The sequence below is a fragment of the Canis lupus genome, chromosome 2 (genome assembly GCF_011100685.1).
Source record: "Canis lupus familiaris isolate Mischka breed German Shepherd chromosome 2, alternate assembly UU_Cfam_GSD_1.0, whole genome shotgun sequence".
NCBI lineage: Eukaryota > Metazoa > Chordata > Mammalia > Carnivora > Canidae > Canis > Canis lupus.
Genome location: NC_049223.1, coordinates 81,306,542 through 81,331,256, shown reverse-complemented (window position 1 = coordinate 81,331,256; position 24,715 = coordinate 81,306,542). Strand labels below are relative to the sequence as shown.

At 57.4% G+C, this 24,715-nt stretch overlaps 1 protein-coding gene across 2 annotated transcripts; it reads left to right on the top strand.

Annotated features, from left to right (window-relative positions):
* Positions 1-550: 550 nt before the first annotated feature.
* Positions 551-24,715, top strand: FBLIM1 (filamin binding LIM protein 1). 2 transcript variants are annotated; one of them, XM_038531902.1, is made up of 8 exons: positions 551-660; positions 7,626-7,895; positions 13,932-14,101; positions 14,593-14,710; positions 16,584-16,753; positions 19,050-19,228; positions 20,075-20,192; positions 23,161-24,715. In XM_038531902.1, the coding sequence occupies exons 2-8, from the start codon at positions 7,646-7,648 to the stop codon at positions 23,272-23,274; spliced, it is 1,119 nt and encodes a 372-aa protein (XP_038387830.1). In that variant the 5' UTR covers positions 551-660; positions 7,626-7,645; the 3' UTR covers positions 23,275-24,715. The 2 variants fall into 2 exon arrangements, with proteins under 2 accessions (XP_038387830.1, XP_038387829.1); XM_038531901.1 differs by lacking the exon at positions 551-660 and adding an exon at positions 2,829-2,885.

The following is a 24,715-nucleotide window of genomic DNA, read 5'->3' as shown; positions in this document are numbered from 1 at the left end:
AGAGGATGCTATCCCTAAACCTCTCCCAATCAACCACCCCTCAAGGGCCCTGGGGTAGCAGCTCTTCCTGCCCCTGGGGCCTGTCCCTGTACTTTAATAAAACCACCATTTTGCACCAGAGACGTCTCAAGAATTCTTTCTTGGTCATCGGCTCCAGACCTCACCCCACCAAGCCTCACCTATATCCCAAAACTTCATCACAGAGTAGGTGCCCGCCCGACGTCTGCTGCCCCGAAGCCCTCTTCCCGGGCGGTAGGCGCCAGGCTCCCCTCAGACTGGACGGTGGCCAACGTCCACATTGCCCCGGGTCTTTCCCCCAAACTCTCTCCTACCCCTTCCCTGCCAACCCCACCGGGGGTCTCAGCTGCCACAGCCCTAATAAAAGGTTGAGTCCCCTTGCTCCGTGCTTGCCAGAGAGCCAGCGCAGGGCTGGCAGGACAGGAGGAGGGGAGCGGGGAGCAGGGGCGCTCTGAGCTCGCAGACAAAGGGCGTGTGATCCCATCCAGTGCACTTCCTGGGCTTCCATTACAGGAAGCTTGGCACCTGCCAAGGTGACACTGACACCACCCGGGCTGGTGTGGGACCGCCTTAGCAGGACGCTCCTCTGCACCCAGGAGCAGCGACGGAGGCGGAACCCGCGGCCGGGGTTCTGGGCAGCAGGTAAGTGGTGGCAGCTGGACCCCCCATCGCCCTTCGGCTTCCCCCTTCCCCAGCCAGGCTTAGCCTAAAGCAGCTGTGGGGAGGCCTGGGCCCTAGAAGGAGGCGGTGTGGCTCCGGACGGAGGAGGGCCCCAGATCAACCCTTGGGTGCCTCATTGTCTCACCTGGGGGTGCAGTGAGGTGGCTCAGGGGAGATCATGGAGGTGAGGAAGGGCAGCTTCATTTTTGTCTATTCTAAATAAGCTTCTGGTTTACAAAGCACTTGCAAGGGGGGTTCTAGGCCCACGGTATCTGCAAACCCCGGGTCACACCTTCATCCTTAAGATCCTTCCCATCCCTGGCAGCCAGCAGCGCCCCCCTCCCAAGGCCCTGGGGAAGCTCCGGGGGCTGCTCCAAGCCCTGAATGAGCTTGACCAAGGGTTCGGGCTGCCTGGAGTCTGTGTCTGCTCCGCCACACGGGGTTCTAGAAACCTCGCTTCCACATCCCTGCCGGTGGCAGACGCAGGGGCCTCGGGACCAGCAGAGCAGCACCCAGGGGCACCGGCTCCTCTGGGTTTGAATCCAGAGCCACCACTTGGCCCTCCTGCAGCCTCACACCTCTCCGGGCCTCAGTTTCCTCAACTGTGAAGCAGGAATGACCAGCCCTGCGGCCCGGGGCTGTCCTGGAGATTCGATGGAGGGGGCTGTAGGTCAGGCGCCTGCACATCGGAAGCCTCTGCCACGGTGGCTACTGTTTTGGTATCGTTATCGTGGAGGCTGAGAGGCTCAAAAGTGGGTGAGGGATTCAGAGAGGCTGGGATGAGGAGGAGGAAGGGAGGGGGGAAGGAGACCGGGTACCCAGGTGCCCCCCTTGGCCCCCCCCAAGTGTGAGCCCCTCAGGAGCTGCCCCAGAGCCATCTGGCCTGGGGGACCCTAGGTCTGGCCACAGGGGCGAGCTAGACCCCGCCTGGCTTCCCCCCAGATGGCGCTGGGTCCAGCCTCTGGCCTCAGCCACTGTGGATTTAATCAAAAGAACAATCTGTTTGCCTCTGAATCAGACCCAGATTCCTTTTCCCAGCAATGTTCCCGAGGCCTCCAGGGACCCAGACGGCCCATCCCCATCCCGGCTCCATCTCCTGTCCTGGGGCCCGGGCTCCGCTTCCTCCTCCCTGCTCCGCTCTGGCTTGGGTCCGGGCACTGCAGGAGGTGGGAGGGAGGTGGACACTGCAACCCTGCAACCGGGTGGCAAACCAGGTGACCTGATTGCCTCCTGGGGGGTGCATACCAGGCTTCCTGGAGGGGCCTGGGCCCCCGGGGGACACCGGGACCCCGCTGCAGAGGGTTTGAGGGTGTACACAAGCGGCGATAGCCGCTCAGGACAGCAAATTCAGATGACTTGCTGCAATGAGCCTCTGAGACCCCCACCCAGGGTCACCCCTAAAAAAGCCCCAAGCCCAGAATATATTGACCCATTGGCTGCTGGAGCGGTTCTCACAGTCACTACCACCTTTTATCCTGAGGCTGACAGCCACTACCCCCATTTTACAGACAAGAAACTGAGGCTCCGGGAGGTGGTGCGACTGCCTGGGGTCACTGGGTTAGTGAATGGCCATGGAACCCAGGTCCCCCGACTCCTAGGACCCTGGGGGAGCCCAGGTCCCCCTCACTCCTAGGACCCTGAGGGAGCCCAGGTCCCCAGACTCCTAGGATACTGGGGGTGTCCAGGTCCCCGACTCCTAGGACCCTGGGGGAGCCCAGGTTCCCCGACCCCTAGGACCCTGGGAGATCTCAGGCCAGACTCAGGTGTAGGTACCGACCCCCCAACACACCCCCGACAGGGCAGGTGGGGCCGCCGACCCAGGTGACCTAGGGAAGGAGGGGAAGGGCCACGCAGGGCGCACAAAGGCGGGGGTGGGCGGGGTGGGCGGGGGAGGGGGAGGCGTGTCCCCCCCCCCCCCCCCCCGGGCCGGGCGCAGGGGCGGGAGGAGCCGTGGAGGGAACAAAGGGCGGCGGCGGGGGCGGCGCGGGCGCGGCCGGGCAGGTGGGGGGGCAGGTGGGGGGGGCAGGTAGGGGCCGCCTCCGCCGGCGGGGCTCCCGGGCCCCCTCCCCCGAGCGTCACCTTTTATGGTCAGGCAGCGGGGCGGCGGGGCGGAGGGAGCGAGGGGCGGGGAGGGCGGCGGCGCGGGCGGCGCGGGGCTCGCGGGCTCGGGCGTCGGAGCGGAGCCGCTGGGGGCGCGGGCGGCGCAGGTAAGCGGGGCGCGGGGGGTCCGGCCCTTGCGCCCCCGCCCCGGCCACGCACAGGTGACAGCGCGGGCAGCGCGGGCCGCAGCCCCCCGGCGCCCCGGCCGGGACCCCAGCCCCGGCGCCCCGCGGGGTCAGCGGGGGTCGGCGGGGGGCGGCGGGGCCTGCGGGGCGGCGGGGCCTGCGGGGGGCGGGGTGGCGCCCGGGTGCCGGGGGGCTGCGGGGCGCCGGGGGGAGGCGGGCCGGGCGGAAGCTCCGCACAAAGAGGACGCGTCCCGCACATGGATCGCATTAGAGCCCCGGCGGCGCCCCACGGTGACCCGGCCTGCTCGCGGGGGGCGCCGGCTCCCGAGCTCCGCGGAGCCCCGGGCCCCCCGCCCAGCCGGGGTCAGGGGAGGGGAAGGAGGGGCCCGGGGCCGCCCCTCTCTGGGCCTCCAGCCCCGCCGGGGGCCGGCACGGGGTGTGCGGGGGATCCTCCCCCAGCCCTGCTCCGAGGTCCCGGGAAGAGCCCGGCAGCGCCCGGATTCCTGCCCTGGAGGACGGAAGCCAGGCCGGGTCCTCCCAGCGCCCCCCGCCCCCCAGGCAGCTCGCCCCGGGGGCTCCTCCCCGTCGGGGGCTGGGGGACCTGCTGGCCTGCTCTCTGCACCTACCGAGTCCCCAGATCCCGAGCGCGCTCTCCTCGTGTTCCCCCAGCCAAGCACCTTTCAGGACAGGCTTCTTTATTCTCACTTTAGGAAAAAAGGGAGGCCCAGAGAGGGTCAGTGACCTGCCCGGGTCACCCAGCAGGAAGGAGGTGGGGCTTGGTGTGAATCCAGCTCTGCTTCCTTGGCTTCCCTGAGGTGGGAGAGAGGGAAGGAGAGAGGGAAGGGGAGCCCCTACCTAAAGCTGCAGGGTCCTCTGCTGGGGGTGGGGGCCTGGGGGGCTGGGGGGTGGGGGCAGGCGCAGTCTCATGCCCTCCTCCAGCAGAGTCATTCCAAACCGAGCATAGGTTGTTTTGTCCCAGTATCAAAGAACAAAGCTTACAGGTGGTTCCAGAAGTTTTTGGAGGGGGTTGAAGGAGTAGGAAGGAAGGGAAAGAGGGGGGCACTACCGGCAGGCCCTGCAGCTCAGCCAGCCTGTCCCCTGCCCTGGGCTGCAGCCTGAAGCCGGGCTGGGTGGTTGGCTGGCTGGATCTCAGCCTCCTTCCTTCCTCTTGACAGGAAATGACTTTCTTTCCCTTTGTTCCCACTTTCTCCGCTTACCCAACTGGATCTCAGATCCTCCCTCTGCGGGAGGAAGGATGGGGGGGAGGGTCCCCTGGGTGCGGCTGGCCAGTAGCCACAAAGGGAGCTTTCTCACACATACCCCACTCCGGGGTGACCTGGGGGCAGTGGGACCTGAGCGGGGGCCCGAGGCTCCCTCTCTCTGCAGCCCTGAGTCCAACTGACAGGCTTTGAAAGTCCCCAGTGGGGCCCCTTCCCCTGGGACCTGAAGTCCCTGCAGGAACCGCAGGGAGGGATGGCCTGGGGGAGTGGGGGGTGGAGCTGCCCAGCTGTGAACATCTGGCCTCAGAGCTAGGACGTTTGCCTTGGATGTTTTCCGAGAAATCCACAGATCTGACTTCCCGGAGGGGTGGGCTGGGGTGGAGTGGGGGTCAGAGCGAGGTCGGAGGGAGGTGGAGGGGGCGTCCACACAGCCTCTGGGGATGAGCCCAGAATGCACTGACCACAAGGAAATCTATCCGGATCGGGCCATTCCGGGGTGAGAACAGGCCTGAGGATTTGGAGGCCCTGCACCATCCAGGGAAGGAAGAGTATGCCATCTCAGGTCCAAGGACACCCCCCTCCCCGGGACTCTGGGCAAACCGTGCTCAGTTAGAATTCCCGGTCTGCTAACTCTGCTAAGAGGACCTGGAGAATTCACTTAACCTCTCTCAGCCTCACTTGGAACCACCTGTAGAGTAGGGACTTATCAGGTTGTGTTGCAAATTAGGTGCCTTTTTTTTTTTTTCAGAGATTTTATTTATTTATTCATGAGACACAGAGTGAGAGAGAGGCAGAGACACCGGCAGAGGGAGAAGCAATTTAGGTGCATTGTGAGGCTCAGAAAGCATGTGCCACAGTGCCTGGCACACAGCAAGCGCTTGGTCACTTAGTGCCACCGCTGTTGTTTTTTGGATGTGAATCTCTGAAAACTGCTCACGAAAATAGACTCTTAAACTTTGAACAAAGTGTAAAGCCAAAGTATCAAACCACGTGGTTTTACATGACATACGATCGTGGCAGCCAACAGAAGAAAGCACACATACTTCCGAACATCACTTATGGAACAAGAAACAAAAGGAAAGTCCTTTGAGAGAACTTTTTTTTTCTTTTTTCTTTTTTTTTTTTTTTGAGGGAACTTTTAAAGCTCTCTTCGTATGTTGGTTTCTTATTCAGAAGACGTATTTTATATCAGAGTGAGCTATGTGGGTTTTTTTTAAAGATTTTATTTATTTTTTTTAAAGATTTTATTCATTTATTCATGAGAGACACAGAGAGAGGCAGAGACACAGGCAGAGGGAGAAGCAGGCTCCCTGCAGAGTGCCCGGTGCGGGACTCGATCCCGGGACCCCAGGATCATGCCCTGAGCCGAAGGCAGAGGCTCCACCACTGAGCCACCCGGGTGCCCCTGAGCTGTATGTTTTAACCAAACATATAAACCGATGTAAGAGGAATTGAGGCACATTTGTTGTGTTTGTTACTATTATTCCTTCAATCACCAAGAGAGTCCAAGGTGGCCAGTGGACTTTGAGATAGAGGGGCCCTGTGAGTGGCCACGTAGGTTCCAGGCCCACCATGGGGTCCCTCAGAGCCCTCAACCCCGTCCACCCAGCCCCGCTTCTTAAGATTTACACGCCAGGTCCCTGTTTACTCTTCTCCGCACACACCTGTGGGCTGGGCTTTGGTGCCACGTCGGGGTGGCTCAGCTGGAGAGTGACTTAGAGGGATGTCACCCTGGGCATCAGCCCTGGGCGCCCAGCGAGGACCTCTGGCTGGATGTGGTTGACTCGCCGTCCCCCCACCCACATGGCCCCACCTCAGCCTTGGCCTTGGCAGTTTGCCTACTGTTTGCAGACACCACCTGGGAGCCGGTGGTTGGGCTGCTTGACGTCAGGAGTGCTGCCCGGCTCCCAGATCCTGGCTCTGATGCCTACAGGGGACTTGGGTCACAAAGATTGCAGGCACAGCTGAAGTCACATGCAGTCACTTGGGGAGGTAGGGACAGACGTGGTGACAGCAAGCCAACCTGTCCTGTGATGGGCTGTCATCGCCCTGTGGAAGCAGACAGCTGCCCCCGGGAGGGGTTGGGAATCAGGGGACGCTTCATGGAGAGGAGAGTTCGAGCTGGGCCTCCAAGAAAAAGCTGACAATCGCCCTGTGGGGGGCAGGGGAGGAAAACCTGCTGGGGTGGGGTGGGGGTGGGAGGGACTCTCCAAGGGGGGCAAGAGGAACATCGAGAAAGGGTGAATGGTCCCGAGAAAGGGTGAATGGTCCCGGGTGGTCAAAAAAAGAAGTAGAGGGGCGCCTGGCTGGGTCAGTCGGAAGAGCGTGTGACTCTTGATCTCAGGGCTGTGGGTTTGAGCCCCATGTTCGGTGTAGAGATGACTTTAAAATAAAATCTTTTTTCCCGCCTCTTTTTAAAGAGTGAGAGAGAGAGGGTGGGGGAAGCAGAGAGGGACAGGGAGAGAGAGTGGGCTCAATCGCATGACCCGAGATCATGACTTGAGCCCCAAGCAAGGGTTGGATGCTTAACCAACTGAGCCACCCAGATGCCCCTAAAAACAAAATCTTAAAAAAAAAAAAAGAAGAAAGAAACAAATTGAAGCCAGAGGAATTCGGACTTCATTTGGAAGGTAGCAGGAAGCCATGGACAGCTTTTCAGCAGGGGAGAGACAGATTGATGCTCTAGAAAGATCACTCAGGGACAGGTCGGGAGCAGGACTGGAGACCACCGGGGCTCCCCTGCCACCACCCCCCCCATGCCTGGTTTTGGAGATGGGACAGGCTGAAAGATTCTAGAATCCAGGCCTGACTCGATGCAGAGGCTGATACAGAAAAAAAAAGGTGCTGGCTGTGGGCTGGGCTGGGGGGGCAGCAGGGCCCCGTGGTCAGGAGCGTGGGCCCTGGACTCCAATCCCAGCCGCGCTGCGTGTGACCCTGAGCCAGTGAGTTTCGGTCCCTGAGCCTTGGGCTCCCCACCTGCCGGGAAGGTACTGCCCCCCGCGGCCTGGGCGGACAGGAAGTGCTGGGGGCCGGCGCCCGGGGTGGGCCCTGGTCCCCTGCCCTCTGCCTCCCGGGGCCCAGCCCGGGGCGCTGACAGTCCAGGCCGCGTCCTCCCCCTCAGGGCTGGCCCGGCCCCCAGGGACCCCCAGGGCTTCGACCTCCCCGGAGTGGATCCCGGGGTGCGGCCCAGGGGCGGGCGGGGACCCTCCTCAGCTCTCAGATGAGGAACAGTCATCTGCGGGCGGGCAGGGCAGGGCTGCCCTTTGCTTCCCCGGGTGTGCCGGCCGCGGGAGGGGCCCGTGTGCAGCACCGTTGGCCAGGTGACACCTGCCCTCCCCCACACGACACCCCAGCCCTTCTCCGTCCGGGCCGGGCCGCTCCTGTCTTGTTAGGAGAAGGGAGGCCCCACGCCCCGGGGACGTGTGTCTGTCTGTCTGTCTAGGTGGGACACATCCCTGTGCCTTGAGCCCCCCACCGAGCCTGAGCCCCCCTCTGTCCCCAGCCCCACCAGGAACCGAGACGATGGCCTCCAAGCCTGAGAAGAGGGTCGCCTCGTCTGTCTTTATCACGCTGGCCCCGCCACGTCGAAACGTGGCTGTGGCTGAGGAGGTGAGGCGGGCAGCCTGTGAGGCCCGGCCGGGCCACCCCTGGGCACCTGCTGCTCCCGTCAAGGCTCCCGGGGCTGGCGCGACAGAGAGGCCCAGCCCTTGGACCCCCCCTGCCAGGGCGGCCGCCGCGGTGCCAGCTGTACCACCCCAGCTCTCCAACGGAGGTAAGAGGGCCAGGGGCCTGGGCAGGAGGCTGGGGCAGGGGCAGGCCACTCAGTCATCGAGCACCTGCTACGTGCCAGCACCCTCAAACCCACCCGCGCGGGTTTGAATCCTGGCTCTTCCACTTGGCTGTGTGATGTTGACAAGCCACCTAACCTCTCTGTTCCTCAGTTTCCTAACCTATGGAATAGGCGTGATGATAGTACCTTCCTCAGAGGATTGGAGGAGTTAATGCATAAGTTTGGGCCAGCGCCTGTCATGTAGAAAGTGTTAACTGTGTTAGTTGTCACTCTTCTGGGTAAGACACTAGGGACCTGGAAAAAAAAGACAGGGCTTTCGGCCTACATGAAACTCAAATCTTAGTGTGGGAGACAGATGACAAAAATATATAATGTTGGAGAGAGAGACACAAATGCTGTACAGGGACAAAACACGGTGAAGAGGTGGGAGGTCCAACTTTTTATGGGACGGTCAGGATGGCTTCTCCAAGGAGCTGACATTTCAGCTCAGCTAAGACCTGAATGACAGGATAGAGATGGCCAGTGGAACAGCAACTGCAAAGGCCCTGAGGCAGGAATGAATCGAACATCTCGAAGGACCTCAAAGGGGGTTTTATTCTCTCTCAAGCTCTGCCATCCACCTGCTGCGTGGTCTTAGGCCAGCTGTTTGTTCGCTTGGTTTTGTCCTCTGGGAAGTGGAAATCTGGTCATGTATGTCATACATCCGTCATAGAATGGGTATACTTCGTACATGGCTGTTCCTTTACCTCGTGCCTGGGCCTGCTGGCGTGGTGACGAAGAGCCTTGGAGACTCTACTCCGTGGATCCTTAGCTGTTGGCTGGGTAGAAGCAAGGAAGGAAGACAACCCAGGGGCCTGGGGCAGGGAGATGGCTCACCTACTAGGACGCCAGGTGGAATAAGGAGGCACAGAGACATCAAGGATGAGCCCCCTGAGGTCCCCAGGTGCCGAGTCAGATGTCCTGCTGTCCCTGAGCAAAGTTAGGGTGGCCTGTGCGTCCATCCCCACAGAAACCACCTGAAGACCAATAGGAACTGCCCATGCCGGGAGGCCGGAGAAGGGGCCGCGCGTGTACACGTGTGGGAATACGTGAACATTCGAGTAACCTGCCTCTTCGTGTGACACAACCCTGTAGACTGATCTTTCCTTCCCAACCACACACCCCAAGAACACGGCCTCCTCCGGGTACTTCCATGTCCAACCGGGACCACGATGACCGGAATTCATGCATCACGACGTGTGATCCAGTGGGAAAAAAATGAAGACCCTTCCGGGTAGTAGGAGGAGTCCAGGGTAGATAGTTTAGATGCCCAGATGCCAACATTTCCAGGCCGTTGTCACGGGTTGTTGGAATCACCGTCAGAAGATTCCTGGAGGGAGGGAATGAGAGCAGAGCTCCCCTGGGTGGGGGCGCCCAGCAGCCGTGGGCTGGTCACCCATCCTGTTTGCCATTTTGGCAGCTCAGGGAATCTCGGGGTTGAGCCTCACTTGAGTGGGACGGGTTCTAGGGGGGCGCTTGGTCGCGGGTCTGACCGCAGAACACAGAGCGCGGCCTGGGGCCCTGCCAGCTGCTCAGAGCCATCTCTGCTGCAGGCCGTCATCTGACACCTCGGCTAGGGCTTGTCCCCTGGGAATCCACACCCATTTCTTCAGCCCTTTCGTCCTGATAGAGGTCCCCACGCCCCCTCGATGCTCACGCGGACTTCCACGGCCTCACCGACTTCAGGAGTCCGTTTTTCTCTTGGCTTCTCTTTCAAAGTCTGCTCCTCCCGCTGCTCCTGGCCGTGTTGAGCCGGGCCCCGCTGCACCCCTGCCTGGGGGCCTCAGGCCTCTCTCTGTCTTGAACCCTGTCCCCTGCCTTCGGTCCCGGGAGAGGCCCGAGCGCTCCCGCTGCCCCTCCGGGGATCCGGTTCCTGACTCACCCCAGCCCATCCGGAGCGAGGCTCTCACAGCCCAGCAGCCTCGGCACCAGGAGGGGGCTTGTTCAAACGCAGCCCTGGGTGTGTGGGCCCCACCCTGGGTGTTCTGACCCAGCAGGTCCCCGTGGGGCCGGAGAATTTGCATTTCTGACGCCTTTCCGGGTAATGCTGATGCTCCAGCCTGGGGAGCGCACTCGGGGACCTGTTGCTCTGGCCCACGGGCGGTACCAAGCAAGTGAAGCTTGGGGAGTAGAGGACTATGGTCTTCAAAGCGTGACGCCAGCAGGGTTTGAACCAGCAGGGGCCGCTCCACCTGGGAACTGATCAAAAATGTGAATTCTCAGGCGCGTCCCCCAAGGCCGCTGAGTCAGAAGCTCTGGGGGTGCGGCCCACCGTCGGCATTTGAGCAAGCCCCCAGATGATTCTGCGGCTTACTCACAGGTCTAGAATAATCCTCCCATCTGTACAGTCCCTCGGGCCTTGGGAGAAACGGGAAGGGGCTCGTCATCTTTGCAGATGGACAGGAAACGTGAGGCCCGGGACGTGCCCCAGTGAATCCGCAGGGAGCGGGAGCCCAGGCGGGGTCTTCAGGGCGCAGGGCGGGGGCGCTGGCATCTGCTTTCCTGGGGGTTGAGCGGTGTGACCCTGCGTGGCCTGACCTTGCATGGCCTGACTGAGATGGGAGGTGAGCGGAGGGCAGGCGTGGACACCCTGCCCCATAGGGTTTTCGGGGCAGGTTCGCAGCCGCACTCGGGCTTCTCCCCCGAAGCCCCGCGCCCTCCTCCCGGGGAGCTGGCGGCCTTGCCGGGGCAGCCGGGGCAGCCGGGGTGCGGGCCAACCTCAGTCGCCCTCCGGCCCGGGTCTGGAGCACGGGGGCCCCGGCGAACCCGCTTCCCAGCCGGGGTTAGACTCTCCTGTGCTACCCATGAAGCTGATACCATGCCAGGGTCCTTTCCCCGTGTGTGTACGTGTGTTGGCTTTGGGTGATTCTTTTTTAAATTTTATTTTATTATTTTATTTTGTTTTTTAGAGAGAGAGAGCAGGGGAGGGGCAGGGGCAGAGGGAGAGAATCTTAAGCAGACTCCGCGCCCAGGCTCAGCACAGAGCCCGATGCTGAGATCACCACCTGAGCCTAAATCAAGTTGGACCCTTACCCGGCTGAGCTACCCAGACGCCCCAAGTAGTCCTTTTTTAAATTTTTTTTAAATTTACTTTTATTTTTTTAAGATTTTATTTATTCATGAGAGACACACAGAGAGAGAGAGAGAGAGGCAGAGAAACAGCCGAGGGAGAAGCGGGCTCCCTGCAGGGAGCCCGATGTGGGACTTGATCCCAGGACCCCAGGATCACACACTGAGCCAAAGGCAGACTCTCAACTGCTGAGCCTCCCAGATGCTCCTGGTCCTTTTTTTTTTTTTTTTTTAATTTTTTTTAAATTTTTTTATTTATTTATGATAGTCACACACAGAGAGAGAGAGAGGCAGAGACACAGGCAGAGGGAGAAGCAGGCTCCATGCACCGGGAGCCCGACGTGGGATTCGATCCCGGGTCTCCAGGATCGCGCCCTGGGTCAAAGGCAGGCGCCAAACCGCTGAGCTACCCAAGGATCCCCTTGTGAAGTAATTTAAAGGAAATCCCAGTAATCGGGTCATTTCAGCCCCACTTCTTCAGGGTAGACCTCCAGTGATGGCCAGCTTCTTACAGAACCACAGCACCAAACAGCGCCTAACAGAGTTAACGAGATTGCCTTACGATTGTCTAATACTCCCTCCATAATTACTTCTCCCTGACGTACCATAAAAATGCCTTTCGAGTGTTGGATTGTAGCAGAATGAAGGGTTCGCAGTGTCTTTTCTTGTGTATTCGTATTGTATTCCCTGCATATTTCTTGTATACTCAGTGGAATATTTCACTCTTCCTCATCTACAAAATGAGAATCCATGAGATGATCAATCCTTGGAATCAGGATCCAAAAAAAAGCCTATGTCAGCTGGCCCATGAAAATAAAAAATGAGTCACCAACGCAAGTCCCATGGAATGGAATTTAAAATTTTTCTAGGGGCGCCTGAGTGGCTCAGCTGGTTAAGCATCCAACTCTTGATTTTGGTGCAGATCATGATCTCAGGGTACTGGGATCGAGCCTCAAGGCGGGCTCCGTGCTCAGTAAGGAGTCTACTTGAGAGTCTCTCTCTCTTTCTCCCTCTGCCCCTTCCTCTTCAAAGAAATAAATCTTGGGATCCCTGGGTGGCGCAGCGGTTTGGCGCCTGCCTTTGGCCCAGGGCGCGATTCTGGAGACCCGGGATCGAATCCCACGTCGGGCTCCCGGTGCATGGAGCCTGCTTCTCCCTCTGCCTGTGTCTCTGCCTCTCTCTCTCTCTCTGTGTGACTATCATAAATAAATAAAAAATAAAAATTAAAAAAAAAAGAAATAAATCTTTAAAAAAAATTTCTAGTATCCACATGGGAAAAAAAGTAATGAGGAATAAGTAATATTAATTTTTTAAAGATTTTATTTATTTATTTGAAAGGGAAAGAGCATGGGAGTTGGGCAGACTGCCTGCTGAGCAGGGATCCCAACTCGGGGCTCAATCCCAGGACCCCAAGATTGTGACCCAAGCCAAAGGCAAACACTGAACTGACTGAGCCACCCAGCTGCCCCAAGTGATATTAATCTTAATAATGTCTGGAGGGGGATCACTGGATGGCTCAGTGGTTAAGGTGCCTGCCTTTGGCCCAGGGCGTGATATTGGAGACCCGGGACCGAGTCCCACATCGGGCTCCCTGCATGGAACCTGCTTCTCCCTCTGCCTGTGCCTCTGCCTCTCTCGCTGTGTGTCTCTCATGAATAAATAAATAAAATATTAAAAAAAAATAATGTCTGGATGCCTGGATTGACTGAATAAACAAATGAATAAATAAAATCTTAAAAAATAATAATTTTAATAATGTCTGTTATGCCATATGAGATAGTAAAATGATCATTTCAGCAGTAATGAAAATTATCAATGAGATTTCTTATATATTTTTTTTCAGTCCTGGGTCTTCCAGCACATCTTGATGTGGACCAACCACATTCCAAGTGCTTAATAAATAGCCACACGGGATTGGTGGCTGCTTTATTAGACAACAAATATATGAACTCTGTATGGTTGTTTTTCTCTAAAGTCTTTTAATTCCAGTCTTTCAATTCCCCCCCCCCCCTTTTTTTTGCATGCCATTGCCTTTTTGAAGAAAGTAGGGTCAGTTTCTGATTTTTCCCTTTGCTTCCTTGAGGCCTCGTTCAACTCACCTTCTTTTCCAAATTTATCCTAAATGGAGTTAATTCTAGAGACCTGATTAGATTGAGTTTGGCTCTTGTTTGTGTCTTGGGATTTGCTTTGGAAGAACATCTCTTAGGTGTGCCCGTACCTGCCTACAGCGTAACATGAGCCCGAAGACCCCTGGTGCTTGCTGGGGTTAATCAGTGCATTCACGTGGTGACAGCCTGACCCCTCCTCTGGAAAGTTCTACATCAACCTTTAGCTTGATGCTTTCAACACTTGATATCAGGATCGATTGTTTAACCGGGGTGGTGGTTCCCATGCTTGGGTGACAGTCCCTGGGAGGGCTGCTTATGCTCTATATGGCTGGGCCTCCCCGCTGCAGGTTCCGATTCTCCAGATCTGGGGCAGACCCAGAAGGTGCATCTTTGACCCAGTCCCAGGCACTGCTGGCTGCTGCAGAGCCAGGAGCCACACTCCGAGAGCCACGGCCTTAGGGGTTGAGTTTGTTGGGAGCCTTCTCGCGGGGAATCGGGGCCCTCGAGCGCCCAGGAAGGGTGTGCTGTGATGCAGGGCTCTGATGCCTGTTTTCTGAGTCCAGCCCGTCCCATCCTCACAACGGCCTGGAAAGATTGATTCCCACCTTTCAACTGAGCAAACAGACCCAGAGAGATTAAGTCTCTTGCCTAAGGAACCTAACGAGCCTGAGATGGAACCAGGTGTGGGTGACCCTGGACCTGAGCTCCTGGCGCCCCCACCATATGGCCTCCTGGTAAGTGGGCACCTTTTCTGTCCACCTGCAGAGGCTCAGGCCAACCCTCTCTCCCCTTCTGGTTGCAGGATGTTCTCCGCCTCCTCCTACCCTGGATGGCGAGGATGCGCTCCCGGACCTGGACCTCCTCCCGCCTCCACCACCCTCCCCCGATGAGGAGCCTCCTGCCTCGATGGGGGCATCGCTCATTTCAGACTTCGAGCAGCTGCACCTGCCCCCGCCCCCGCCCCCGCCACAGGTACTGCTAGCCCCTTGGTCCCCCCAACGGAGCCCCAGGGCCTGCGGGGATTTAAGCCTGGAGCTTGCTCCTCCTTGGGGGCTGTCCCTCTTGGAGACCCCAAAGCCTGTTAAAGGTGGTCATGGTTTTCAAGGTCCCTGGAGGAAGGCTGCCGTAACTCCTCCCCCTCAGGTGCCCCCTTCAGCTCTGAGAAGAGGTTTCTAATCCTCTGCCCTTAGCAGAGCCCATTGTAAAAACGGGAGGGATTTCCAGCCAAGTGAAGTTTCCAGGAGATTCCCCAGGAGTCCAAGGCAGCAGCTTTGGGCCCCAGCCACCGCTGTAACCATCCTGCCGAGTGACATTAGGTCACCTGCTTCTCTGTGCCTTGGTTTCCTCCTCTGTACAGTGGGGCTGACTGTGCCTGGTGCTGTCAGAGGAGGAGCGGAGCTCCAAGGGCTGTGGGGTCCCCACTGGATGACACCTGTCCTGCCCTCCCCCTGTGTCTCCCACAGCCCCTGGCGGAGGGGCCTCCACTCCAGCCTCGGCCCAGTCTTCCCAGGCCCGCGGAGGAGGAGCTGCCGCCTGCCCCAGAAGAGCCTGCTGCTTTCCACGAGAGAGAGGCATCCACAGGTAGGGGCTCGGGGCCGAAGGATTCTGGGTGCTCCCCAGGGGCCCTCACTGGACAAGCATGAGCTTCCAGGTGGGAACTAGGAGAGCAGAGACTCCAGCCTCTGTCCTCACTCACTGTTCCGTGATGGGCCATAGAATCGTACATCAATTTTATGTGTCTTGCCTTTATCTTTTTCTTTTATAGCTGAAATCCATTTTTTGATGCTAGGGGTGTTTTTTTGTTTGTTTGTTTTAAGATTTTTTTTATTTGACAGCGAGGGAGGGTGGGGGAGGGGCAGAGGGAGAGAGAGTCCTAAGCAAACTCCTTGCTGAGTGCGGAGCCTGATGCAAGGCTTGGTCTCATGACCCTGAGGTCACAACCTGAGCCTAAATCAGGAGTCGAGTGCTCAGCTGACGGTACCTCCCGGGCGCCTCTAACTGAAATCCATTTAAATATTGATCAGCAAAATGTGCTATGATAGCAAGATGCCTTGAATCTTTTCACTATTTAATTTTTTGAACGCACAATGTTCTCACGCACACAAGATAAAAAGGATGGAAAGGCATACGGGGAAAAGTCTCCCCTTTGCACCATCCCTGTGTCCCCCGCTTTCCTGCCAGATGGGCAGCCTCTGTTGTTAACGTCTGTGTTGTTAACGTATCCTTCCAGAGATATCTTTTTTTTCTTAAGGTTTTATTTATTTATCCATGAGAGACACAGAGAGGAGAGAGAGAGGCAGAGACACAGGCAGAGGGAGAAACAGGCTCCACGCAGGGAGCCCAATGCAGGACTCGATCCCAGGACCCCAGGATCACGACCTGAGCTGAAGGCAGACTCCCAGCCATTGAGCCCCCCAGGCGCCCCCCTTCCAGAGATATCTGACCCATATGCAAGCAAATGCAAATACGTGCCTCCCCCCCACACCCCCCTCAGCTCACAAACTGTAGCAAACCGTGCTCTTCTGTACTTTACTTTCTTTCCTTCAATCATCTTAGAGCCCGTCCCACATCAGAGCATAAATGGCTCTTTTGTTTTCATGGCTGCATAGTATTCCCTGTCGGGCCCTGCCGTTTGCATTTAGCCAGTCGCCTGTGGACGGGCACGTAGGTGGTTTCTTGCTGTAATAACAAGGCTGAGACGCGTTGCCTTGCACGTAGGTCATTTTGCCTGTGTGCAAATTTCTGAGAGAAATTTCTAGAAGAGGAAATACTGTGGCCAAAGGGTAGGTGCATTTCTAACTCTGATCTTTTTGCCATATTGTCCTTTGTGCTCCTCCGGACCTGCACCCGACCAGCCGTGTCTGAGGGCACCGCTGCCCGCAGCCCCCCCAGCCCCGTGTGTTATCCATTTACTTAGTAGCTAGTAAGTGCTTAGCAGGCACCACAAGCCCTCTCTACTCCAAGGTTATAATCTAATTCTCTGGTGTCTTCTAATCTTATGGTTTCATTTTTCACGCTTGGGTCTTGGATACATTTGGGATTATCTGGGTGTAAAAGTGTCACAACGGAGCCTCCTTTAAATTTTTACAGATGGCAACCCGCTTGTTCCTATGCTTCGTCCTTTGATGCTGTGTCCTTTGATTTAGGCTTTTTTTTTTTTCTTAAGATTTTATTTTTTTAAGTAATCTCTACACCCAACATGGGACTCGAACACGACCCCGAGTCAAGAGTCACAGGCTCCACTGAGCAAGGCAGCCAGGCGGCCCTGATTTAGGCTTTCGGAGGCTGTTCACATTCCTTGTTACTGCTCCTCCAGAAATGAGGCCACACACACAACCCCCCGGGGCTCGAGGCAGAGACCCAGCACTCTGGGCTTCTAGAGTTCTGGGGGTGCCTGGGTGCAGTACTCCCAGGCCGAGTGGCTTCCAACCCATGTCTCTCTCCTCTCCTACAGACGTCTGTGGCTTCTGCCACAAGACCGTGTCCCCCCGAGAGCTGGCCGTGGAAGCCATGAAGAGGCAGTACCACGCCCAGTGTTTCACGTGCCGCACCTGTCGCCGCCAGCTGGCCGGGCAGAGCTTCTACCAGAAGGATGGGCGGCCCCTCTGCGAAGCCTGCTACCAGGTAACCACCGCCACCGCCACCCCACCGAGGCTGGCCTCCGGGCGCCAGGCACTGGGCTGGGCACTTGGAAGCTGTCCCATTATTTCATTCCCCACAGGAATCCTGGGGGGCAGGCGTTCTTGAGCCATTTCACAGGTGAGAAAGTTGAGGCTCAGAGAGGGGAAGGAGCTCAGCCACGGTGTTTTCGTTTTCTGTGGCTGCTGTAACAAAGTACCACACACAAGGTGGCTTCCGACAGCACACGTTTATTCTCGGAAGTCCAAGGGCAAGTTTGCGCTCCCTCCAGGGGCTCTTGGGGAGAATCTGTTTCCTTAACTTTTCCGGCTCCCGAAGCTGCACCCCTTGCATCCTTTGGTTCCTTCGCAGGGTGGCATCTTGCTGCAGTGTCCTACTTCTGTGTCAAAATTCCCTCTGCCTCCCTCTTGCAGGGACACTTGGGATGGCACTTAGGGCCCCCTCAGGAGCGTCTCCCCATGTCAAGACACTTCACTCGATCATATCTTCAGGCCCCTTTCCAGGGAAGGTTCCAGGGATTAGGCCCTGCATGTCCTGGGGGCGTTTACCGGCCTGTCACACAAGTCACACTCCGGAAGGGAGTGGAGCTGGGATTCCCCCCAGACCCTGCCTGTGCTCTCACCTCTCTCACCTAAAGCCACACGTTCCAATGCAAGGTCTCATGGAATCTGTGTCACCTCTGAGTGCCAAATGCAGTCCAGGAGAGAGAGCCAGATTGGGTGCATTGATGTTAGAATTGCTAACCCTCGGGGTGCCTGGTGGCTCAGGGGTTGAGCACCTGCCTTCAGCTCAGGGTGTGACCCCGGGGTCCCGGGATCGAGTCCCAAGTCAGGCTCCCTGCATGGAGCCTGCTTCTCCCTCTGCCTCTCTCTCTCTCTCTCTCTCTCTGTCTCTCATGAACAAATAAATAAAATCTTAAAAAAAAAGAATTGCTAACCCTCTGACGGCGTGTGGTGTACTGACCACTCACAGACGCATCACCCGGGTGTGTACAGGCCTCACGTCGTCCTCGTAAGTTGGTAGCACCCGGGAATCTGCATTTTTAGCGAGTCTCTCGGGTGATTCTGATCCACACTCCAGTTTCAAAACTACTGATTTGAAGGGTTAGATTTGGAGGACTAATGGGTAGAAGCCAAGCAATCTGATGACAGTCTCAAGACATCACCACAGCCAGTGAGGCACCATGGGAACAGCAAGGAGCCAGGCTGTCCCCACCCCATCCCTCTGACCCCATCAGATGACAGCAGGGGATAGCCTTATCCTCTTCCCTCAGCTTAAAGCCAGGCAGGGGTGAGGCACTGAGGGGAAGTGGGGGCGAGGGAGGGCTGACAGCTGGAAGCATCGGGAAGAAGACTCGGGGTGTTCTAGGGAGGGAAGAGCTGCCCCCGGACAAGGAGAGAGGGAAATGTCCCCGCCAAATGGGAGCAGATATACAGGCAGCGGAGACTAGCATAGCTAGGAAGTCAGGGTAGGTGAACAGGAGCACAGCCAGGAAGGGAAGAGAACTGTCTAGAAGAGAAGGTGGACAGGCTGCAAGGTCTTTACCCTGCCTCTCTCTCTCTCTCTCTATCTATCTTTCTCCCTCTCCCTCTTCTCTACCCCCTCTAATCCTCCTCATTCCAGAAGGGATTTGAGGCAGCTTATAAGAATGTACAAATACCTATAGTAAACAATATTTGTCAAGAGTGTAGATCTCATGCTAACTGTTCTTACCACAATGAAACTTCAAAGATAGATCAAGAAATCAGAAGAGAGGAAAATCAAAGTAGAAAGTGAGATGAGACCAGAGGGCAAGTTCGTACCCCAAAATATATGAATAAAGGACTCCCTACAGTCAGTCCTAAAAGTGGAACCTGGAATTTGGCTCTGGGCTTCCAAGTGGCCAAATGGAAAAGGGAAAGAGTTTCAAGGTGTATTGTCTACAAGATAAAAAGCACACCAGTTCTTCCAGGAATTTCTTTTTCTGACTCTGAGGTTTAAGAGAAATCTCTTAATCTGTCCTGTGGGCCCCTAGTGGCCACTGGCCTTAAGCATGTCCTAGTGACAAAAAATGCAGTAATAGTTTCTTGGCAGGATTGCTAACTGTAGGCCAAGGAAACAATGCCAAGCTTGATTCACTTTAAGCAACAATGGAGTTTTTGGGGGGTGGGGGGGTTACAGGCTGGTTGCATGAATACGAGCCCTTCTCCCATAGCCATGTGGGTAGCCAGCCAGAAACCCCTTTTGGCTTGGAGTGGGCAAAACCATGGGATGGCTCTGAAGCAATGTCCCTCTGTCCCAGGACACCCTGGAGAAGTGTGGCAAATGCGACAAGGTGGTCCAGGAGCACATCATCAGGGCCCTGGGCCGGGCCTTCCACCCCACCTGCTTCACGTGCGTTACCTGTGCCCGGTGCATCGGGGACGAGAGCTTTGCCTTGGACAGTCAGGATGAAGTGTACTGCCTGGACGACTTCTATAGGTGCGAGAGGGGTCCGTGCACTGGGTGGGACTCGGCCACAACCGAGGTGCCCGACCCGAGCTCCCGGGGCTGGAGCAGAGCTTTCCTGCACTCCCCGCGCTCAGAAACCAGTTGACCTATTCCACACACCCTGTATTTGACCGCGCACCTGCTTGTAGCTGAAACTCTGGGTACCTGCGCTGCGCCAGCCACCCCACGTGGGTTGGGCCCTTTGATCCCCAAGACTGGCCTGTCAGGCACGTTCTATTAGGCATTCTGCTTTACCAAATGTGGAAACTGAGGCAGGCAACAGACAAGGGCCTGGCTGATAAGTATGGAAGTTACCATGCAAACCCCCCGACCCCAGGAGCTCCCCGTGGAGCTAGGGCCTTAGGAAGCAGTAGCCCCAAGCTCGGGGTCAGGCTCAGCCCCTGCCCTGGCTTGCCCATTGCCCAAGGGGAGACACATGTCTCTGTTCGAAAGGAAGAGAAGCAGCAGCAGCAGCAGTGACCTACATTTCAAGATAAACGAAACGGGGGTCAGCCCCACGGAACACACAGGAGATTTCCCCACTTTCTCAAATTCAAACGTTGCCCGGTCACTTCCTTGCCTCGAGCTAATTATACCCTGGGAAGCGGGCGCTGATTACACACGTCCCTCCATCCGCTCCTGCCCGGAAGAAGGAGGCGGCTGTGGCTGTGGCTGCAGGTGCAGTCACACGGCAACACGTCTAAAATAGCTCTGGGCGGTGGGGGACGTGGGGGACGTGGGGGGTGGAGGGAGGCGAACCAGCGCCGCCCCGGCTCCCGCAGCTGATTTCTGCGGGCCTGGCCTCAGCGCCTCGAGCGTGGGTTCCCTTCCCTCTAGGAAATTCGCCCCGGTGTGCAGCATCTGTGAGAACCCCATCATCCCCAGAGACGGGAAGGATGCCTTCAAAATCGAGTGCATGGGGCGGAACTTCCATGAGAATTGCTACAGGTGCGAGGTGAGTGGGGCGGTGAGGAGCTAGGATCGCGCTGCGGGGGGGGTGTCGGGGGGGGGGGTGTCGGGGGGGGGGGCTGGTGGGGGCGCCCCGAGCCATGCGGAGAGCCCTGCAGGTGCCAGGCCTATGCTGGATGCCGGGGCCCAGGGACGAGTCAGGGTGGGGGCCCAGCTCCCACATGCTCACCGCCCAGTAGCAGACACGTAAGAATGGAGACAGTTACAGACACGGTCTATTGACCCGAGCTCCGAGTTAATGGTAAAAACCAAGCTCATCCTGCTTTTCTCAAGAAAGGGAATCTCATGGGGAGGCCGTCGGTGAGGTCGGTGAGGTCTCCCTCCATCTCTTGCTTCTCCCTGTTTTACGTGCTGGCTTCATTTTCACTTCCTGGGGGCTAGCATGCTGGGTGAGGAGAGGGATAGGGGCATGGTCACCCTTCCCACTGAGGAACCCCATCTGGGGACCGGTTCAGGCTCAAGAAGGCTTCTGATTGACCCAGCTTGGGTCACATGGCTATTCTGAGCCAGTCACTGCCTGGGAGCTCTGATTGACAACCCCCCGGGGTCAGGGACGCTGAACCCTCAGAGGCGCAGAGGGGGTGTGGGGCAGAGCCACAGCACAGGCGTCCTGTCCAGGTGCTGGGAACGAGTGTGTATAAATCAGCTTTGGGACAAAGGAGGCGGTGAGCAGGGCCTCCTTGGCCTCCTGGCCAAGCAGGGCGGTGCCATCAAAGGCTCTCTGGTGGAGGAGGCAGTGCCTCACCTGGGCCCCGCAGGTGAGCAGGAGCTTACCAGGCATTCGGGGGAAGAAGGGAAGTCCAGACCGAGGCACAGGCCTTTGAAAACCCACCGGGACACAAGCAAGCCTGGAGAATCAGAGGGGAAGTTTTAGGTTTGTCTGTAGTGTCGTGTGCCAAAGGGTGTGGTAGCAGTGAGGCCAGAGAAAAGGAGACGACCTTATGTACCAAGCCAAGGAGTCTGGACCTCAGGCTACCGGGTGGAGGGAGGCTGAGATGGGGAGGCCGCTTAACTGGGTGCAGTAGCCCCAGCCAGAAATGCCCAGCAGGGGGGCCCCCCCGCTCAGCAGGGTCCCATGCTTGCTTCTAAGCTCTGCTGTCACCGCCCTTGAAATCCTCCCTCTTTGAACAAGAAGCTGTACTTTGCACTTTGCCCCGGACTCTGCAATTATAGTCAGTCTTGCTGCGAAGGCTCTGAGTCCTGCCCATCCTCTTCCCCTGTCACACCCCATGTTGCTGATGTGTCTTCTTGGTGATGGTGACAAAGGTAGCAACTTTTAGGGGTGCCACCGAAGTGGGGTGTCCAGAGGAAATCTCTTAGTCAGCCGGTGAGTAATTCCAAGCGTCGATGTTACTTTGCACTTACTTAGACCTGCCTGAAGCCAAGAGGCTGTTTGCACAGTGACCAGGGCGCTCGGTGGAGAAGTTGACGTGGTGCGTTGCTCCGGGTTCGAGGTCCAGCTGATAACACATCTTGAAAGAACAATGATGTCGTTCAAGTGCTGTTATCACCACCTCGACTTCCCCAGGCTGGTGGCGACTAGCTTCTCCCTGAGGCCGGCTGCTGAGCCAACAGCCCCTGCCTGCCTGCCTGCCCCTGGTGGGCTCGGCCAAGGCGGCCGTGAGCGTCACCCGCGCTGCTCCCATAGGTCAGGGCTTTTAGGACCCGAGCTGTTACATTTCAGAGGGTAAGGCTTGAGCCGTGGCCTGGAACTGATTCGGGGTGCTGTTTCCCTGGACAGGGAAATGGGCTTCGAGGTTGCCATCTCAGATGAGGAACAGGGGGAAAAGCCTGAGCCCGAGAAAAGTGGCTCTAAGCCTTGTGGGTCTGACCCCGGGCGAGGCAGCTTTGGGCCCCCCCACAGCTGCCTCCAGACGGCGACTCGACTCGGTCATGGTGGCGGTGTTTTCTCTCTCGATTCTAATTTTGGAGAGGTCACATGTCCCCCTCTGGGATCTCAGGTTTGGCACCTGATACTCTGGGAACGCCTCGCAAGTGGCCCTTAGGATCCGGGCACCCTGCAGGACTTGGGGTGCAGTTGCAGGGAACAGACACACGAGGGCGCCCTTCTCCCCCGCTGTGCCGGGTCCCGACGGTGGCCTGACTCCAAAGTTGTCCCTGTGGGGAGCAGCCCCTCTGGTCTGATCCATGCGGCTTCCAGAGGCTGCCAGCCGTGCCCTGTACCAGGTCCAGACCTGGACATTAATTGTTCCCATCGTTGCTGTCCAGCGTGTGCCCAGGTGAGGACCTGATGGGGTGTGGGCAAAGTTTGGGCCCCGAATCCCCGTCCTCCTTGGTCCGAAGTCCTTGGGTGATTGGAAAAATTGGAAACATTAAAGTTTGTGCCAGTGCCGAAGCTGTGCTGATGGGGGAGCTTCAACAGCTGCAGAAAAGACCCCTGGACTCGGGCTGGAGACCTGTCCTGTCCCAGCTCCGGAATCAGCTGTACGGCCTGGGGCAAGCCCGTCTCTCCCCAGACCTCAGTTTCCCCATCGGTGGAATGGAGGGACTGGACCAGATTCAGTTATTCACCAAGCAGATGTTTATCGTTTGCTCGTGGTGGACCAGTCCCTGGTCTAGGTGGGCTCTAGTGGTAAATGGGGTTACCGCCTCACAGAGCTCACGTTCTAAAAGGGCCGCTGAGTGGTTGGTGAGGCCCTTCTAGCTCCTTCCACGATCCTCTGAGCGTCCTCAGCTGTCCCCCTCGGCTGACTCTGCCCTCATCACTCACACCTCCGTGTGGATGAGAGCCCCCTCGTGTCTTGTCTTCCCTGACCGAGACCTGGCCCAGGTGTGTTGGGAGAATGGGAGTGGGGGCCACATTCCCCACCCGTCGGGAGTACATTTATTTGGTGAATTTCATCAGCAAATGCTGGGGTCCCCCCTGCCCCAGTGGGCTCCAAGCTGCCGTGCTCAGGCCTAGGGTCCATCCACTTGTGCCCTGTTTCCCGCAGGACTGCAGGATCCTCCTGTCTGTGGAGCCCACGGACCAAGGCTGCTACCCCCTGAACAACCGTCTCTTCTGCAAGCCGTGCCACGTGAAGCGGAGCGCTGCAGGGTGCTGCTGAGGGTGCCTTCCGGACCCTGGGGCTGTGAGCCGCCCACTAGCCCTGGACTCGAGGGGGGGTGGGGGGAACCTTTCCTGACTCAGTTTGCCTTTCTGACCCACTCTTGCACACTTTCCTTCTGAGCCAGGACGGGGACCAGCCTGCAGCTCTGCCCACTATGTCTGGGACGCAGGGGCTGAGCCACCCCAGCCCCCTCCCAGCTCACAGGTGGGTGGCTGGCAGCCGCTCCTCCTGCTGGCCTCTGCGTCTGGAAGGCTTCCATACCATCAGCCTCATGCCCAGGGTTCCCATCTCCAAGGCTCCAGCCCCGCTTGAGCACTGGCCCTGACCCCCATTTCATGGGTGAGTTAGAGTGAGTTCTCTAGATGACACCCTGTGTCCCTAGCAATGACACTTTAGCTGTCCCCTAGGGGACACTAAGACCAGCCCTGGCCTGTGGACCGAGCTGTTTGAGTAAAACTCCAAGGTCCCTTAAAAAGCCTTTTTTAAAAATTTGAGGTTTAAATGATGGGCAATATTCTTTGGATTTGGGGCAAGGTGGGGATCTTAATAGGACGTTTCATAAATGTACAAGAATGTGACCTCGTGGTGGCAGCCGTGGACTTCTCACCCACCCATGTCCAGGAGGACATGTCATGCTGACATGGGGACCAGACCGAGGTATGCACCTGAACGACAGATAGGAGCAGGAGGAGAGGGTGGTACGTGCTGATACCCAGGGACATCAGTGACCACACTCTGCTCTGCCATCTGGCGCTCCTCCCGGTGCGACGGTGACTCAGCATTGATTAAGTGCCAGTTGTATGCTGGGGAACAGGGTACAGGAGCTGTGCATGTTCCTCCTACAGCCTTGACTGGGGCTGTGCACACAAACCCCACACATGCGCACACATCTTCCAGGACAGTGCTGGGGTGTCCCCTCAGCCTCCCTGTTTATCCCCCTGTGTCTCCCTCGACCCTCCAACCCAGGCCACCCTGTGACCACTGCTCCCTCAAGGCCTTACCTAGAAGATTCTTCTTCCCTTTTAAGGAAAATCACTTTTGTTGCTTTGTAACTTCTAAGACATTTTGTAAGGCATAAACAAATTAAACAAAATGTGTGCCTTCCTCCCTAGGGTGGTCTGGACGCACCACGCACCCCTGTGGGGAGGCCCTGGGCTCCGAGCACTGGGAGAGTCTCCCTGTAGAGCCCCGTTTCTGGCCCAGAGCTCGGACAGTGAGTCCCAAGCTCCAGGCATTCACAAAGCACCTCCACAATATTTGTTGTAACTGAGGACCTCCTGTTCACTTATTCCTTCATATTTTCTTTGACTCAACATACTTTTACTTATTTTGAACTTTAGAGTTATGCTGAACGATGTATCCTGCAGCCACGTCTTATGTGCTAGTTATGTTTTTTCCTATTACACATGAAAATAAACGCATACCCACTAGAACTCCA

Bases quoted from the DNA above. Each gene is read 5' to 3' on its own strand.
- FBLIM1 (XM_038531902.1), top strand. From the start codon at position 7,646: ATGGCCTCCAAGCCTGAGAAGAGGGTCGCCTCGTCTGTCTTTATCACG. The intron at 14,711-16,583 runs GTAGGGGCTCGG...CCTCTCCTACAG, and splicing joins CGAGAGAGAGGCATCCACAG to ACGTCTGTGGCTTCTGCCAC. The intron at 19,229-20,074 runs GTGCGAGAGGGG...CCTTCCCTCTAG, and splicing joins TGCCTGGACGACTTCTATAG to GAAATTCGCCCCGGTGTGCA.